The sequence below is a fragment of the Pseudoliparis swirei genome, chromosome 5, assembly GCF_029220125.1.
Source record: "Pseudoliparis swirei isolate HS2019 ecotype Mariana Trench chromosome 5, NWPU_hadal_v1, whole genome shotgun sequence".
Taxonomy (NCBI): domain Eukaryota; kingdom Metazoa; phylum Chordata; class Actinopteri; order Perciformes; family Liparidae; genus Pseudoliparis; species Pseudoliparis swirei.
Window position 1 is genome coordinate 11,490,766 of NC_079392.1, and position 15,256 is coordinate 11,506,021.

Sequence of the window (15,256 nt, forward strand, 5' to 3'; positions counted from 1 at the left end):
TGGATAAGGCTTAAAAAGAATAATAAAATAAAAGCAATTGATTGGTGCATCAGAAAACAGCTGTTATTCGTGGTTTGCATAGTCAGGAGAGAAAGGTGCTCATAGATCTTCACCACTGCCGAGAATGAAAAAGACAAACGATGAAGAGAAGGGGGAGGACGAGGAGGAGGAAGTGCGAATGTAAATGAGAATCAGACATTCAGTTTGACCCTGACCTCAGGTATTGCAGTTGCATGTGTTGCTTTATTGGCTCGACCTTTGTTTGCCCCCAAAACCTTCACCACCCCGACCACCTGGCCCTCGTAACCCTGTCTGAGGTGCGTGCGATGAGAATCCCCACATACCGGACAACACCCAGCTGAACGCTCCTGGAGCTGAATGTGCTACGACTGAGGGAAATTCCTGTTTCTCCTCGTGGAGGTCAAAGGTCGAGCTCACGAACTGAGCGGCAGCCCTGGAGATTCCCTGTGTTTAAACCCATGTCGTCAAGTGGCGGATGACAAATCTTTACTCTCCCTGATAACATTTCGTAAGCAGCGCGGAGCAGAGTATAGTGAGAGTGAGATACACGAGCTAACTTTGCCATTTTCTGCCCATATTGCTGAAACAGCATCAGACACCGGATTGTTCTGCTTCTCCGACCACAAACCTGACCTGCACAGCTCTGCGCTCTGAGGACAGACAGAGTGGAAGGGAGTGAGAAGGGAAAAAAACTCAAGTAGGGAGGGCAGAAGCAGGCTGCACTCGCCACAGTCTTTTTATGGCTACTGTTGTTCTTTGTGCTTCACCACACAATACTCAGCACGACCACAGCTGGCCGGAGCGAGGGACTGCACCATATTTCTGTGTGTAGGAGCAAGCAAGAGAGAGGGAGAGGGAGAGAGAGAGAGAGAGAGAGAGAGATAAGCAAAGGAGAGAGCTCATGAGCAGCATGCAGGTCTGCAGGCGGCCTACAGAGGTCAGTGTGTTTTCATCATGAAGATCCAGACTCAGTGCAAAGGCAGTATTTGCTGTTATTAGCTTGTATCCAATCCACACTATAAATTCCATTTTCACAATAAATGCTAATTTCTCCTCACAAGGTTTTGAATATGTAAACTTAAATCTGAAAAACTGAGGAGCTGTAAGAACATTCAAACAAGTTGTCTAGCAGCTCAGGGAACACCCGAGCAATGTATTAAATACATATTAAAGCTCAGTTATAGTAAATGATTGCAAACTGGCAGGGAGGATCTACCTTCAGTAGATCTACATCCAAAGTCGGTCCTCTTTACGGAGCCGGCCGCCATGTTGCTACGGTAGTCTAGAAGGGACAAACCAACTCTCTATGGGGGCATTTGTGTTTTTGCGCTTGGCACACGGGACTCGATTTAGTTGGTTGCAGTCGATGCCCCCGAATCCAACACACAGCACTTGGTTTTCCATCTGGAGGTGAGTCTCTGTTGACCCCATGCCACTGCAGCTCACGTCCTCTTTTTAGTTGCGGCACAAAAGCAACCTGCTGGTTTTTCTGTCAGGGCTGCCACTAGGGCAACAAATCATCAGGTATGAACATGTTTGCATCTTTAGTTCATTAACATATACATATTTTGCAATCGAAAAGAGAATGTAATCAAATAACTGCGTACTGCTAGTAAGAAATACATTGAAGCTATCCGTCTGATTTGACATCAAATGAAAGGAATTTGATCCAAACACAATCAACAGATAAATGGAGTCGTTTTCTAGAGCATCTAAGTGTTGAGGAAATGAAAAGTCACTCTCTTTCCTTCTCATTCCTCTTTGCGCTACTCCTCCTCCTCCTCCTCCTCCCTTGGTGGTCTGCTGAGCTGCCCGCGGAGGTCAACAGGGAGACAAACTGACCAATCAGAGGCTAGTGCAACATAAGGTCAGGGGTCATAGGTCAGCTGACAGCATGAGCAATGGAAAGTCAAGACCGACCAGTGGTTACACACTTATGGAAAACTCAACTGTGACTGTGTTTCAAAACAGTGAGCTGGGAGATAGTTTTTAATTGTATAATGCTTCATGTTGCTTTAAGAAATGTTTTATGACACACATGACATATCGTTTTTCGTTTTTACTTCTTAACGATATCACATATTATGGCCAAAATCTCAAATGTTTAACTATCCCGACTTGACGTGAACCATGGGGAAAGATTTCATGGGAAGAGCTAAGAATTATAATCCGTATTTTTCCGTTGATGAAGATATACCCTGTGAAATAACAATAACACTTATTTTTTAAGGAAAACTTTTCACTGAGGACCAAGAAGTTGATTTTCATTAAGTTAAACAAAGCGATCAAAAAACGATGGACCCAGTGAGATTAATTGCTTGCATACACGGGTCTTGTTTGTAGTCGTGAGGCCATTAGTAGGTGAATTCAATTATTACCAAGTGCTGCCCTCTGAACTTCAGGCTGCTTGAAGTCAGGCCAATATTAGCTTATAAAGAACTGCACCCTCTAGCCAAGAATCAGCAACAGAAAGCAATCTTTATTTCGAGTGATGCATTGTAGGAACATAAAGAAACACTTTTGATTCTCATCTTATTTTTTGACATGTTCAAAGTAGAAGCAGCCGAAGGACACAATACCCATAGAACTGCATTAGAAATGAACCAGCGTGAGAGAATGAACCTGTTCATTATTTCGCCACCTGCACTGCTTGAATCTGACCTGGACAAATTGTCCTGCTGTATGTCAGCGTGTGTGTGAAATGTATCCAGCATGGAGGCAGAAAGATGGAGAGGGTAGACAAAGAGCTCACAGTCGACTGTGATCTGTCCTGCCACACCCTGACCTACAAAGGTAACCAAACTACTGGGGGCTACGCACACGCACCCACACACAGCTGGCTACATCAGATACTGTCTGTCGTAACTCGACACTAAAGATGGAAAGATGGGAGGAGGTGGTGTGGAATAAGGTGTGTGTGTTCCCTCTGAAGTTGAGCTAACTCCTCCACCCCCTCGGGGCTCTTTCTCTGTGCAACTCCAAACTTTGTCTAAGCTATAAAACCATATAATTGGTCGTCTTGGTCTGAGTTGATGTAGTTAGTCGAATTGTCTCTCTTTTTTCAGGCTGAATGACTTATTTACAGGAATCTTTTGAGCACATCTTTGGTCAAAACAAGATTTAAAGTGGTGCTTTTGTGTGATTCTTGGTGGAGAACGTATCGGTAAGTCGAGTGTTGGTTGACTGAGAATTTCCTTGGAAAAGGAACATTTTCGTGGGAGTATAACTTGAATTGTGTCACCCTTTAGTCAATAATTATAGGTAAAGCAATGTAGAAAAGGTTACTGCATTGACATTTACTATGAACCGTGACGACAAAGTCACAATTGTACATATCGGAAATGTAGTTCTGTTTATCAATAAAGAGAACAACATGGGCATATTCATGTGTTTACCTGTAACCATGACAGTCGTCGATGATGTTTTGGACCAGCGGAGAAGTCATGGGTTGATGGGCGTGTTGATGGGCATGTGCAGGGACCAGTGATTTCCCCCAAGGTGTCTGTTGAGTTTGATTGGCTCTGGGGTCCCACGTGTAGTTTCCGTGGGTGAGGCTGGTTCCACCTCTCTTGCGTCGAGGCAGAGTTCCGTGAATGGAGACTGGCTGGTAGGAAGAAGTGGACAGCTCTGATAGGCCGCTGCCCTGCCCTGGAGGGAGACTGGGGGTGGGCAAATGACCCAGCGGGAAAAAAGAATAGGACTAAATAAAGCATCGGAGTAAGTTAAAACACCCTGCACCTTTGAGAAGACTCTATACTTTGAGAACAATAACCTTCCAGTTGAGATCTTATCCTCTTCAAACTTTGAACAAGTCGATACAAAGCATACATTTGATGTTGTCAACCACTTCATCGAAGGCTTTTGATGCTGCTTACTGTACACAGACTGACATATTCAGCGATTGCAGATTGTGAATCCTGCTCAGAGTCTTTGAAGACCTGTTTTGAGCCAGTGTTGGTCTGCTAACTCACCCAGGTCTGGAGCTGAGGAGGTCCATGGAGGAGGCGAGGGAGTCCTGGAGCCCCCTGGAAGAGCAAGTGTTGCTGCTTGGGACACCCAGGGAGTTGGAGGGGACTCCAGAGTGTGCAGGGCCTCCTCCCAGGGAGTGGTGTGCATGGAGGGACCTGGGCAGACTGGCAAAACGCCCCTCTGCCATCATCCTCAACTCTGGAACGCATATAAAAAAACATCAGACTTATTGGTCTTGAGTCCTGCTAACCAGCTCCTCAAAGCTCTGGATTTGAATCGCTGATCTGAGTCCTTCCACTGAAACATTACTTTTCTTATAAAGCTTTTAAATAATTTTATTAAGGTTATAAATGCATAAAGTAAGAAGTAAGTGAATTACAGGGTGTGATATAACCTAACATACAGTCCAATACACAGTTATGTAACCATGATAAGTGCAATACTCTGTAATGCATCTCTGAAAAGACATACGATCTGAAACACACAAACACACACTGACGTACTCACTGAGATGAAATATTGTGACACATGATCCAGTTCAACAGGTGGCTCCATCACCACCACCGATACACTCACAAGGCTCACATACTGCACATCAGTTTGCACACCAAGTCTACACCAACTCTTTGCCTGGAGCGAAATACAGCTTCTCATTACTTAACATTAAACCAGTAGTTTTAATGAAGTAATGGAAATCTAGCTGTATGCATGCAGGCAAACACACACAAAATCTGCCATTTTAGTGTATGTGTTGTTTACATAAAATAAACAAATTTTACAAAAAGATTTGTGTACGGTAAAACCATACACAAAACGTACTTTTCTTTGTTTTTGTCAAATTGAAGTAAAAGACACTGCCCCCATTACTGCACGATTAGTTAAGAATTGATGTTATCACAATATTTTTGTGAACGTTTTCGAAAGAGATATTTCCAACGATACTTAAACAATTCTAGATCAATATTAATAAAATGTGTACAAAGCAACACAAATATATATATATATATATATATATATACACTACCGTTCAAAAGTTTGGGGTCACTTAGAAATGTCTTTATTTTTCAAAGAAAAGCACTGTTTTTTCAATAAAGATAACATTAAATTAATCAAAAATACACACTATACATTGTTAATGTGGTAAATTAATATTCTAGGTGGAAGTGTCTGGTTTCTAATGAAATATCTCCATAGGTGTATAGAGGCCCATTTCCATCAACTACCACTCCAGTGTTCGAATGGTACATTGTGTTTGCTAATCGCCTTAGAAGACTAATGTCTGATTAGAAAACCCGTGCAATTATGCAAGCACAGCTGAAAACAGTTATTCTGGTGATATAAGCTATACAACTGGCCTTCCTTTGAGCTTGAAGTTTGAAGAACAAAATTCATACTTCAAATATTAATCATTATTTCTAACCTTGTCAATGTCTTGACTATATTTTCTATGAAATGTTCAATTCATTTGATAAATAAAAGTGTGAGTTTTCATGGAAGACACGAAATTGTCTGGGTGACCCCAAAGTTTTTAACGGTAGTGTATATATATATATATATATATATATATATATATATATTGTATCTATAAGTTTTTAGTAACACTGTACAGGTAGGATGACTTGTCAACTTCCCAAGCCATAACACTGACTGGAATAAAGACTGGCGTTAAACAGACCGTCCAGGAGTTGTAGTTCTTACATGATGCTTGGCTCAAAGCCATTACGAATTTCACCAGACGATGTGGGAAGAGAACAGAGGTCTCACCTTCTGCTTCAGTATCAACAGACTCTCAATGTCACGATAAATGCTTCAAGTTCTTTGAATACCAGCATGGCTCTTTAAACCAGCTTCTTCTCCAGACTTTTCAAAACGTGGTAACAAGAAGCAGCACCGACTGTGTTCGCTAGTAAGCTTGATTTCGTCAGACAAACAGACAAGCGGATATAACAACTGTACATGAACTGTACTGTATGATGACTTGCGCCTCCCCAACGTATGCATGTGTCCTTGAGCAAGACATTGAACCCCCAGTTGCTCCCCAGGGGCTTCACAGCAGCCCACTGCTCCTAGAATGCAAAGAGACCAGATTTCATGCATGTGTATGTATGTATGTAAAATGCCGAATGTAATAACGTTTAAGTTTAAGTTGACCTGGACAGATAGGTTGGCAGCGATGGAAAACATGGAGGTTACCAGGTTCTTGATAAATTCCCCTGCCCTGATGATGACTGGACAGCACACCATCATGTGACGCTTAATCCCTCAGCATGCAGCAGTTAGTCATACTGTACAAACTAAAATACCCCCAGCTGACGGACATGTTGGTAGACTGGATGATATGAGATTCCACAAGCCCTCCCTGTTTCTAATCTCATCGTAGCAAAGAATCTGACACGAACAACTACGCTCGTGTTTGTTATTGTGTCTCTGTTCGGACAAGCTGACAACGATCATGGAAAGTAGGCTGCAGAGGAAACTGTGTGGTTGTGTCGGTCGCCCTGAAGAAGAGGTAATGTTTAGAATCGAGGCGATCGAGGCCGCTCCTGGTTAAACAATATTGGATTTCAAGGGTAGACGACCAGTTGTCAATGTTGGGAATTAGTTTCACCATGTTCACTGAAAGCAAATCAATTATTTCCTCATTAGTGGTATTCAACCAGATGAAATTGCTTTTGTCTTGGCAATCAGGCCAAGAAGGCAGCAAAGTCAAACGCTGAGTTCATTCCGATTTCTAAGTTGAAGCAAAACCAAACCACTGCATTCAAAAGTCAAATTAAAGTCCATGCATCAACAGAAGAGTTTAAATAGACATACAGTGTGTAATCTATACAGTATAGACACAAAGGCAACAGGAATGAATGACAGTTGCACATTGTTGTAAGAACATCGTTCAAGAGGGCCAAAACAAAATAGACTAATAATTGGCCGTGACAATTATTGCACATAAGTAGGCTACAAATGTAGCGCTTATGCACGGGGATAACCTGCCTAGCATTGTCTTGTAGCCTACTTAGCAAATGAGGACCATCCGACCAGATTGTACAATGTGCAGTGATGACTCCGATGGTTTGAGCTATATCTCAATGCAGCATGATAAAGCGGGTCAAGTAAGGAGAGACAAGCCAACCTGTAAATGGGCTCAGCGTAGCGATACAGGACTGTAACCAGCCGGTCACGTGAGGACGAAGAGGAACATGACTTGAAGGAATGAAACTGACAGGAATACTCATGACATGTTGATTTTAGTATGCTTGTCTGCTTTCTTGCTTAAAGTCGACACTTATTTTCTTGTTAGTTAGCAAGCTAGCCAATAGATACAAGAACCAAAGTGTCTTTGTTTCCTGGTTATATAGCTGGCTATTACAAACATGCGATGTGTAAGAAAGAACCACTTTGCCTATCGAAGAGGTTCCCTTTCATAAAGCCAGGTTGGTGGTCTCCCCTGCTTCCTCTGTGCTAAAGTATGTCATGAAGGTAGCTCAGCACAAAATGAAGAGGGGGGATATTGATCGTTTCATCTAGCTGCCAGTTAGAAAGAAAAAGGCACATTTCCTAATATGTTGGGACTACTTCCTACGGTGGAATAGTATTGTGTAGTGAGCAAACTCGGTGGGAAGCGCTTTTTAAGATGAACTTCTACATCTAAACCATATACATATGTCATGTATAAGATATGCAAAACACCAGCATGATAAGATGCTTGTTGCAGGGGGCAGGATTGGGGTTTAATAGTTTTTAATTCAATCAGTTAAATGATATCTTTTCTTTAACCCTTGTGTTGCCTAGTCATTTTTTCCTCGAATCAATAACACCCTCCCCCGACTTTAAATTTTTTTTGACCCCATTGTATTTTTTGTGGAACATTCTTTCGGTAGTCAACAAACAAACATAAGTGCTTCTCTTGGAAAAAAAAACAATATATTTAATAATTTTTTTTAATTTTAATTGCTGGCGTCAAATTGAACCAAAAAAAAAAAATAAATATAATAATATAAAGGGAACAGGAACATTTGAATCGGGTCAAAATGAAAATGAAAAAAGGCGGGAGGCGGGGGAGGGTTATTGATTCAGGTGAAAAAAAATGACCAGGTTCAGTCTATCGTATGACACTGTTTTACAAGAAAAGGACCATAACTCTGGTCTGTCTACGTGTGTTTTCAGAGTGCTTTTGTAACTCTTACAAACAACCTTTTACCGAGAGACAGAGAGCACATTAACCAATCAGGGTTTACTTTGGCCAGTTACTTACAATAAATTGATTAACGACAGCTGCTGGTAACGTTATTCATTTCAACTGGCCAAAGCAGCAGATTACATTCAGAGCCCTGCTACCTCAGTTTGATACAAGCCTCTGTTTTGTAGATGAATAAAAAAAACATCAAGGAGATATAAATATAATACACAAAAGATCCAAAAGCTTTGGAGCTTAGTGAAGACAGTAAACCTAGAATATAAAGTGGAACTAAACCCAACTCCAGCAGGAGGTCACAGAGTCACCAGCTTGTGATGATGAATGTCAATTAAAATGCAAATAGAGGTTTTGGGAAAGGAACAGCTGTCCAGCTCAAGACTCTTTAGCCTGACGAGTAAAGTGAATACACACACGCACGCACGCACACACAAACACACACACACACACACACACACTGTAAAAGTCCTGCTAAGGCATGCTGGGTCAGAGTGTGGATTCCTCTGAGGGGCAGAACGACTACAGGAGGAGGAGGACCTATTATAAGACCCTCAAGGATGGTCAGCTCTGTGTGTGTGTGTGTGTGTGTGTGTGGCCCTGACCATCTGCCAGACACACACCCTCATCCACAAAGTGAAAACACAGACAGACAGCACTTACGGACATGAATACTTTGTTGATTAATCTTATGAATAAATTATTCATGCTAAGAGCTAAAGGAAGCAATTTCCACTTCGAGTGGAGGTGTGACATTCTTGCTGTTCTCCTTCAACCTTTTCTCTCTGCATCTTACTCATCTACTCCCTCTACACTATTTCACTTTTATCTATCTTTCCCTTTATTTCTCAATCTTTAGTGCCCGCCACCCCATCTTACTCTCCTCCACACAGACATCCCCTCCCTCCTTCTGTCAGTGCATCATGATGTCAGCTCTTCTTTTGCCTCCTCATTTTGTCAACTTCATTCTATCCTTTGTCCTTCCACCTCTCGTAATAATAGACTTTGCTCTTTTTATTCTCCTCTTTCTGTCTCCCTGTATCATCCTTTCCTCCCTACAGCTGTTAAGCGCCGCGCATCACACACACACACACACACACACACACACACACACACACACACACACACACACACACACACACACACACAGTAAGAGAGAAAGAGGGAGCTCTGACATTTCCTTTACTAAGTCTACCATTTACCAAGGAATACAAAGATAAGTTATTTTCATTGAAACTCAGTTTATAGTTTGTTTGCAATGTTTAGTTTAGTTTCTACAGTGAATTAACTGGTAACCCGGCGTGAAGCATGACTCTTGTTGCAATGGTTACATACAGTTTAATGTAAACAACCTTCCAAAATGATTTAGGATAGCAGTTGAACTCTTGACTGGAAATATGTTTGAGAAGTACTGATATAGCGTTGCAAAGTTATTTTGGCGCCCAGGGTTTCGGGAAGCAAAACTCACGCTTCCTGCTTTAACCAAGTCTTGGTCAAAGCACTTTTAAAATTTGAATCTTGAAAAGTCAAAGTTAAAAAATCAAAGGTACAAGCCATGGGAACATAAAACAGGAGAATTTCTATTTTAATTTGTATGTATAAGAAGCAACCGTTAAATAGCTTGAAAATCAGATGCCTGCACTGTTAATTGTAATCTGAACTAACTAACTAACTAACTAACTACAGTTTATTACAATGACGATGCCTTTTAAATTTGCAACAGAAAAACTGACTCGAGATCTGCAGAAATATAATTAAAAGACATTATTTCATTATTCCACAGGCTATCTTGATTCTATGCTGAGGGAGACGACGGGTCACCTGATAACCGCATGGACATTGTGTTTGTTTCCATTGATATCTGTCGGGCCGGATTGTTTCTTGTCCTAACCGACGAGTAGTGACATATGCTGCGCCAATGCAATCTTCAGTCAAACAGCAGAGACGTAGCAGCTGCAAGGAACAGATCACTTAAAGTGTGTCATAATGATCATAATGATCAGGTATTTTTGTAAATTGACCAACAAAAACCCATCATAGCTGCTTTGATGTCATCTTTGTGGCCTTTCTTTAATACTTTCTCGCTGTATCACCTGAACAGATCTGGACTATAGCCTACCAGAGACAGGATCTACAGCTTTTTGTCATTTACTGACATACACATTATAATATATCTCTATATAGCTTATATTTGTCGAAATATTGGCAGGTTTATTAGGCTCCAGTGGTCAGCAACTCAAGAGCTCTGGAACCAGGCTTCATAGAGAAGAACATTGGGGGAATATACAGTGTCAAAATACTCAGAGAAACCATCAGTTACTCCACTAATGGACACCTGGAAACTAATCCAAAGTATTTTCCTTGACCATGGTACTCGAGACAAAATATTCTGAAGAGAGATTTGCTGTGTCACCAACAGCAGTGAAAACCTTGGATTGGGAACGCAAGCACACACTCCCACAAATATACACAAGGCCTTGGGTGGGAAAGTAGCACTGATTAACAGGAAGAGGAAGTGGCGGTATAAACATTTAGACGGCCGACAGCTCAAAAGAAAGGATTGCTGCCAATAAAACAAGTATATCCTATGCTTCCTTTCCACTAGAAACCTAATTATATCTATAATTCAGTCTCACATGTTTGAAGACACACAGTTTCCTGTTTAATTAAATGTAATATAATGTTTCCTGTCTCTCTAGCCCACCATGCACATGAGTGAGTAGGAAGTAGGCTTTGCTGTTAATCCACTAAAGTGGCGGTTTTAAAAACATGGTTTACATAATACAAAATGCACTCTCAGGAATAATATACTTGCTCAATAAAATGGAGGTAAAACAGCGACTGTCACATGTTGCATTACTGGTCTCCTACATACACACAGTAAGGAGGAGAACACCAACACCAACATGTTTGTTGAATAAGGGGTTTCCTCTGGCGGACTGAAAGTGTCTTCCTGCTCCGCCACACACACACACGCATACACACACACACACACACACACACACACACACACACACACACACACACATACATCAGTGCATTAGCAAAACCACCCCTGGCCAGAAGTGAACAATGGGAACAACTGTCACATGACCGCTGTTTAGAGCAGCCTTTGTTAGAAAGAGAGAGAGGTGTCCTACTGCGCTCTTCTGTGCGTGGGCCCACCAGTGTGTGTGTGTGTGTGTGTGTGAAGTATGTGTGCAACATATTAATGAGGCTTTTATTAAATCCCACAGCCACGATAGCTGCCATTTGTTACTTCAGAATCTCTCCCACAAACACACGCCACCTACCCTCCGTGTGGGCTTATTTCACATGTCTATAGTGGCAGAGACGGACAGAGTGACTGTTTATGTAGTCAGCTGATCATCAGAGTCAGTCAGTCAGCAGTCAGCTGAGTCAGTCAGTGGTGGGAGAAGAATTTTGTTCCATAATTAAGTTAAAACAACAATAGTATCATGTAGAAGTAATCCGTTACATTTCACACCTAATATCCTAAATGTCTTTAATCTGTAACTTCTAGATGCGTATTTGCTTTCTTGCAGACAGTGAGATGAGAAGATCAACACCACTCTTTTGTCTGAATGCTAAATATAAAGCTCGGACCAGCAGGTGATGACAGGACTCTAGGAAGTCAATGGCCCGGCTAAGAAATAGTTCCAGCACTTAACTTCGTTGTTAAACCAGTAATTGTCATGTTGACATCTTTGGTTTTTGTATGGATTAGACAGAATAGATTAGAGGTGCCGGTACATTGATTTGATTTGACTTTTGAACAGCTGGCTGGCTCCACTACGTTCTTATCGTATACTTCATATAAATACAACGTTCTCCTCTGAAATGCAGTAATGTTTCAAAGTGCTAAAGTTAATTATACCAAAATGATCATCACATCATGGTCTTGAAAAAATGTTTTTTAACTTTTCAACCCCTGCAGTTGTGAAGTTGTCTAGCTTTGTGAAGACTACGAATCACATAGTGTTGACGGCTGGCTAGAATACCAACAACCTCATCCCACTGGGGCAAGTAACACAACACACACACACACACACACAAACATATGTTGGCCTCTGTCATCATCCCGTGGGTGGCTTGCTGTTTTAAGATGTGTTCTCATACAGATGAAAAATAGCCTCTTGGCTAACTCTGGCACATTTACTGCAATGTTTTTTATCAATGTGCACTGTCCCTTATTAAATAAACCATTAAAAAAAAAAAAACTGAAAGCTCACACATTGAACCTGTCAAAGTGTTACTTGAGCAAGGAGCCATTTGATAAGAGCCTCACATTGACTGTTTGGTTTTAGGTCATACAGTACAATACATGTTATTTTCAGTGGTATAATTTATCAAATCAATGTTTGACTGAGAGAAATAAACTTCTATGAAAAGCTGTTTCCTTAACCAAAAACCTTAAAAGGTGCAATCCCAAACTTACTCGAAAATAAATAAACAAGCAAACACCTTGACGAAGGCTCTTGATCTTATCGGTCATATTTCATGTAATTACTTCCTGCTGGGGTTTCCACAGTTAGCACCGCAAACCCAAGAACCACAGTCACACCCAGTGTCTTGGGAAGGCGACCCTTTGCTCAAAAAGTCCCTGAGCAAACCATCTAACTCACTTGCGAGCTGTAAACAATCCAACCAAAGGGGATGGAGAAAGGGCCCGCTGAGAGGCGAAGAGGAGGCATGGGAATGTGGTGAAACATGCATCCACCGCAGAAGGAGAAGGACCAAAGTAGCATTTTCTATTTCTAACTTGTAGCTTAGATAATGAGAAGTCAGAAAAACTGAGGCGAATGGAATTCCATCCAACGGGAAAGATTACCATTAAGATAACTGTCTCCACACATTCCTCCACACATCTACTGTATACTGACGCACGCTCGCATGAACACAGACTTTCATTCCTACCTGTCAATGTGACCTGCGGCTCCCGACCTTTGCTCTTCGTAATTTCTTAGATGTATGTACTTCTATCGAAATGATCCCATGTCACAGTTTGTTTGAATGACTTGAGGGGCTGAACTGGCTGACCGACTGGAAGACGACACACTCACGCTCCTTCAGACAGGCAACAACAAGTAGCGCTGCACAATCAGAAGCCCTGCCCTCCTCTTTCTCTCACTGGGGAGTGATTTGCGAGCACCCAGCCCCTCCTCTTCCCCCACTGTGCTTGGGAGGAGTTTTCTTTCTTTCTGTTTTAGCCGAGTTGTCTCTTGCCCCCTACCTCCCCAACCACCCCCTAACCCCTGAACAAAACTCTCTCTGCCCTCCACTCCGACCTCCTCCTCCTCCTCCTCCTCCTCCTCCTCCTCCCTCCTCCTCCTCAGCCTCATATTTCATGCTTTTTGTTTGGGACCTCTTCCTCCAACACCACCAACTGCTCTGGTACTTAGAGAAGATTTAGATGTGACTGAATGTTGGTAAATGCAGAGAGGGGATTTACCTACCTACCAACCCCCCCCCCCCACCCCCCGATCTTTTGTATGGCTGTGGTGCACTCGAGACTCGTGGAGTTTAACTGCTTCACTAAGAATTAAGTGAAACATAAATCAGCTCAGCATCATGGTTTAAAATGGACTTACGTGTTCTTATATCAACACTTTCAAATACGGAGGGAACATTGGTGGAAGCGATCAAACATCATCTAATGAAGTATAAACATGTAACAGAGCTCTACTTATGTCATTGTATCAGGTATGAGGTCATGCTGAGTGTGTGTGTGTGTATGTGTGTGTGTGTGTGTGTTGACTGGACCCCAAGTCAACACTCTCTCCTGTCTTTGTCCTCCTCCTCTGTATTGTCTAGAGTTGAAAACACCCAGACACGTGCATGTGTGTGCACGTTTTTGTGTTTACTTTCAGACAATACAAGGAGCCCTTCCTGCCGCTGTGAAGGCCGAGATGATCAGATGTCCCACATCGGACTGACACACACGGAGAGATGCTGCCACAAAACATGTCGGCCTTTTGATATTTGAGCCATTAGTGAAGATTAAGTGCATGAGGGCTGAAACTGTTAGTAGAAATGTTTTCCATCTGTTTGATTGTCAGGCCACTCCTACTTCCTGCCTCACTGTCACAGAGTAAAATGTCATGAGCCACAACTTGTACATGGGGGGTGTTAAACACTTTTTTACCAAATTTCTTATGCCAGTGCATGGCCACTGGTTTCTATGACAGGAAGTCGGGACTCCAAGGGGTCATTAAAGAATCTAAGGGGTTGCAAATAATAAAAAACAGAATCATGCCACCTAAATAATGTGTATTATTTTGCATGTTTATTGTTGTTATTATACTTATTTATTTGTATTCTATGACCTTTCACCGAGTCGAATTCCTCGTATGTTCAACGTACTCGGCAATAAACACTTCTGATTCTGATATCTTTTATCAGTTATTTTTGTGAAGTACAGCATTGCGTACTTAAAAGGATTTGAGCACAATGAATTGAGTGGGGAAAGTACACTTCAATTGGTCATGAGCAAAAAAGGGTGGGGACAACTAAGACTATTTTTAAATGAAATTTAAGCAGATTTCCTTTTCACCATATACAGGACAGAAGAAGTCCACAAACTAAAACTAGACACCAAGAGGAGGCAGAGTCACTGGATATGAAATGGATAAAACATCTCAAAGTCATACTCCTTACGAACCTCAACACATGTGGTCAATAAACTCCATGCAATATAAATGTCCTGAGGCATGAGGTGATGGAGATCAAATCATTACAGTAATGTGTTTTCTACCTGTTCACAATAAGCAGCAGCACTTTGAGCGGGGGAAACATCAAAGCCGAGCTTAGAGGTTGCTCCTGGACTCCGGGACAGATAGAGGGACGATTCATATTTCCCCCCCCCGAGTAAATCTCGGTGCTATTTCACACAGGCCTGTGAATGTCTGTGTGTGTCAGGGTGGTATTTCCAGGAAGGTGTACAGTGAGTCATGCAGGGTAATCTGTAATCATCTCCTGAATCTATACAACATAGGGGCATCAGTGGGGGGGGGAGGGGGGGCAGTCGCGGCGGCTGAGCAGAACTATAATCCTTGACTCATATGTGTCCTTGTGATGCAG

General features: G+C 42.0%; 1 protein-coding gene across 1 annotated transcript in view; it reads right to left on the reverse strand.

Moving 5' to 3' along the window:
• bcar3 (BCAR3 adaptor protein, NSP family member) overlaps positions 1 to 13,214 on the reverse strand; it is a 41,097-nt gene extending 27,883 nt beyond the window's left edge. Inside the window, exons 1-3 of the mRNA XM_056414018.1 lie at positions 13,094 to 13,214; positions 3,993 to 4,188; positions 3,417 to 3,680 (exon numbers count right to left, since the gene is read on the reverse strand). Of these exons, the coding sequence (XP_056269993.1) occupies positions 3,417 to 3,680; positions 3,993 to 4,180 (452 nt within the window). The 5' untranslated portion in view covers positions 4,181 to 4,188; positions 13,094 to 13,214. The remainder of the gene's footprint in view (positions 1 to 3,416; positions 3,681 to 3,992; positions 4,189 to 13,093) is intronic.
• Positions 13,215 to 15,256: the final 2,042 nt, after the last annotated feature.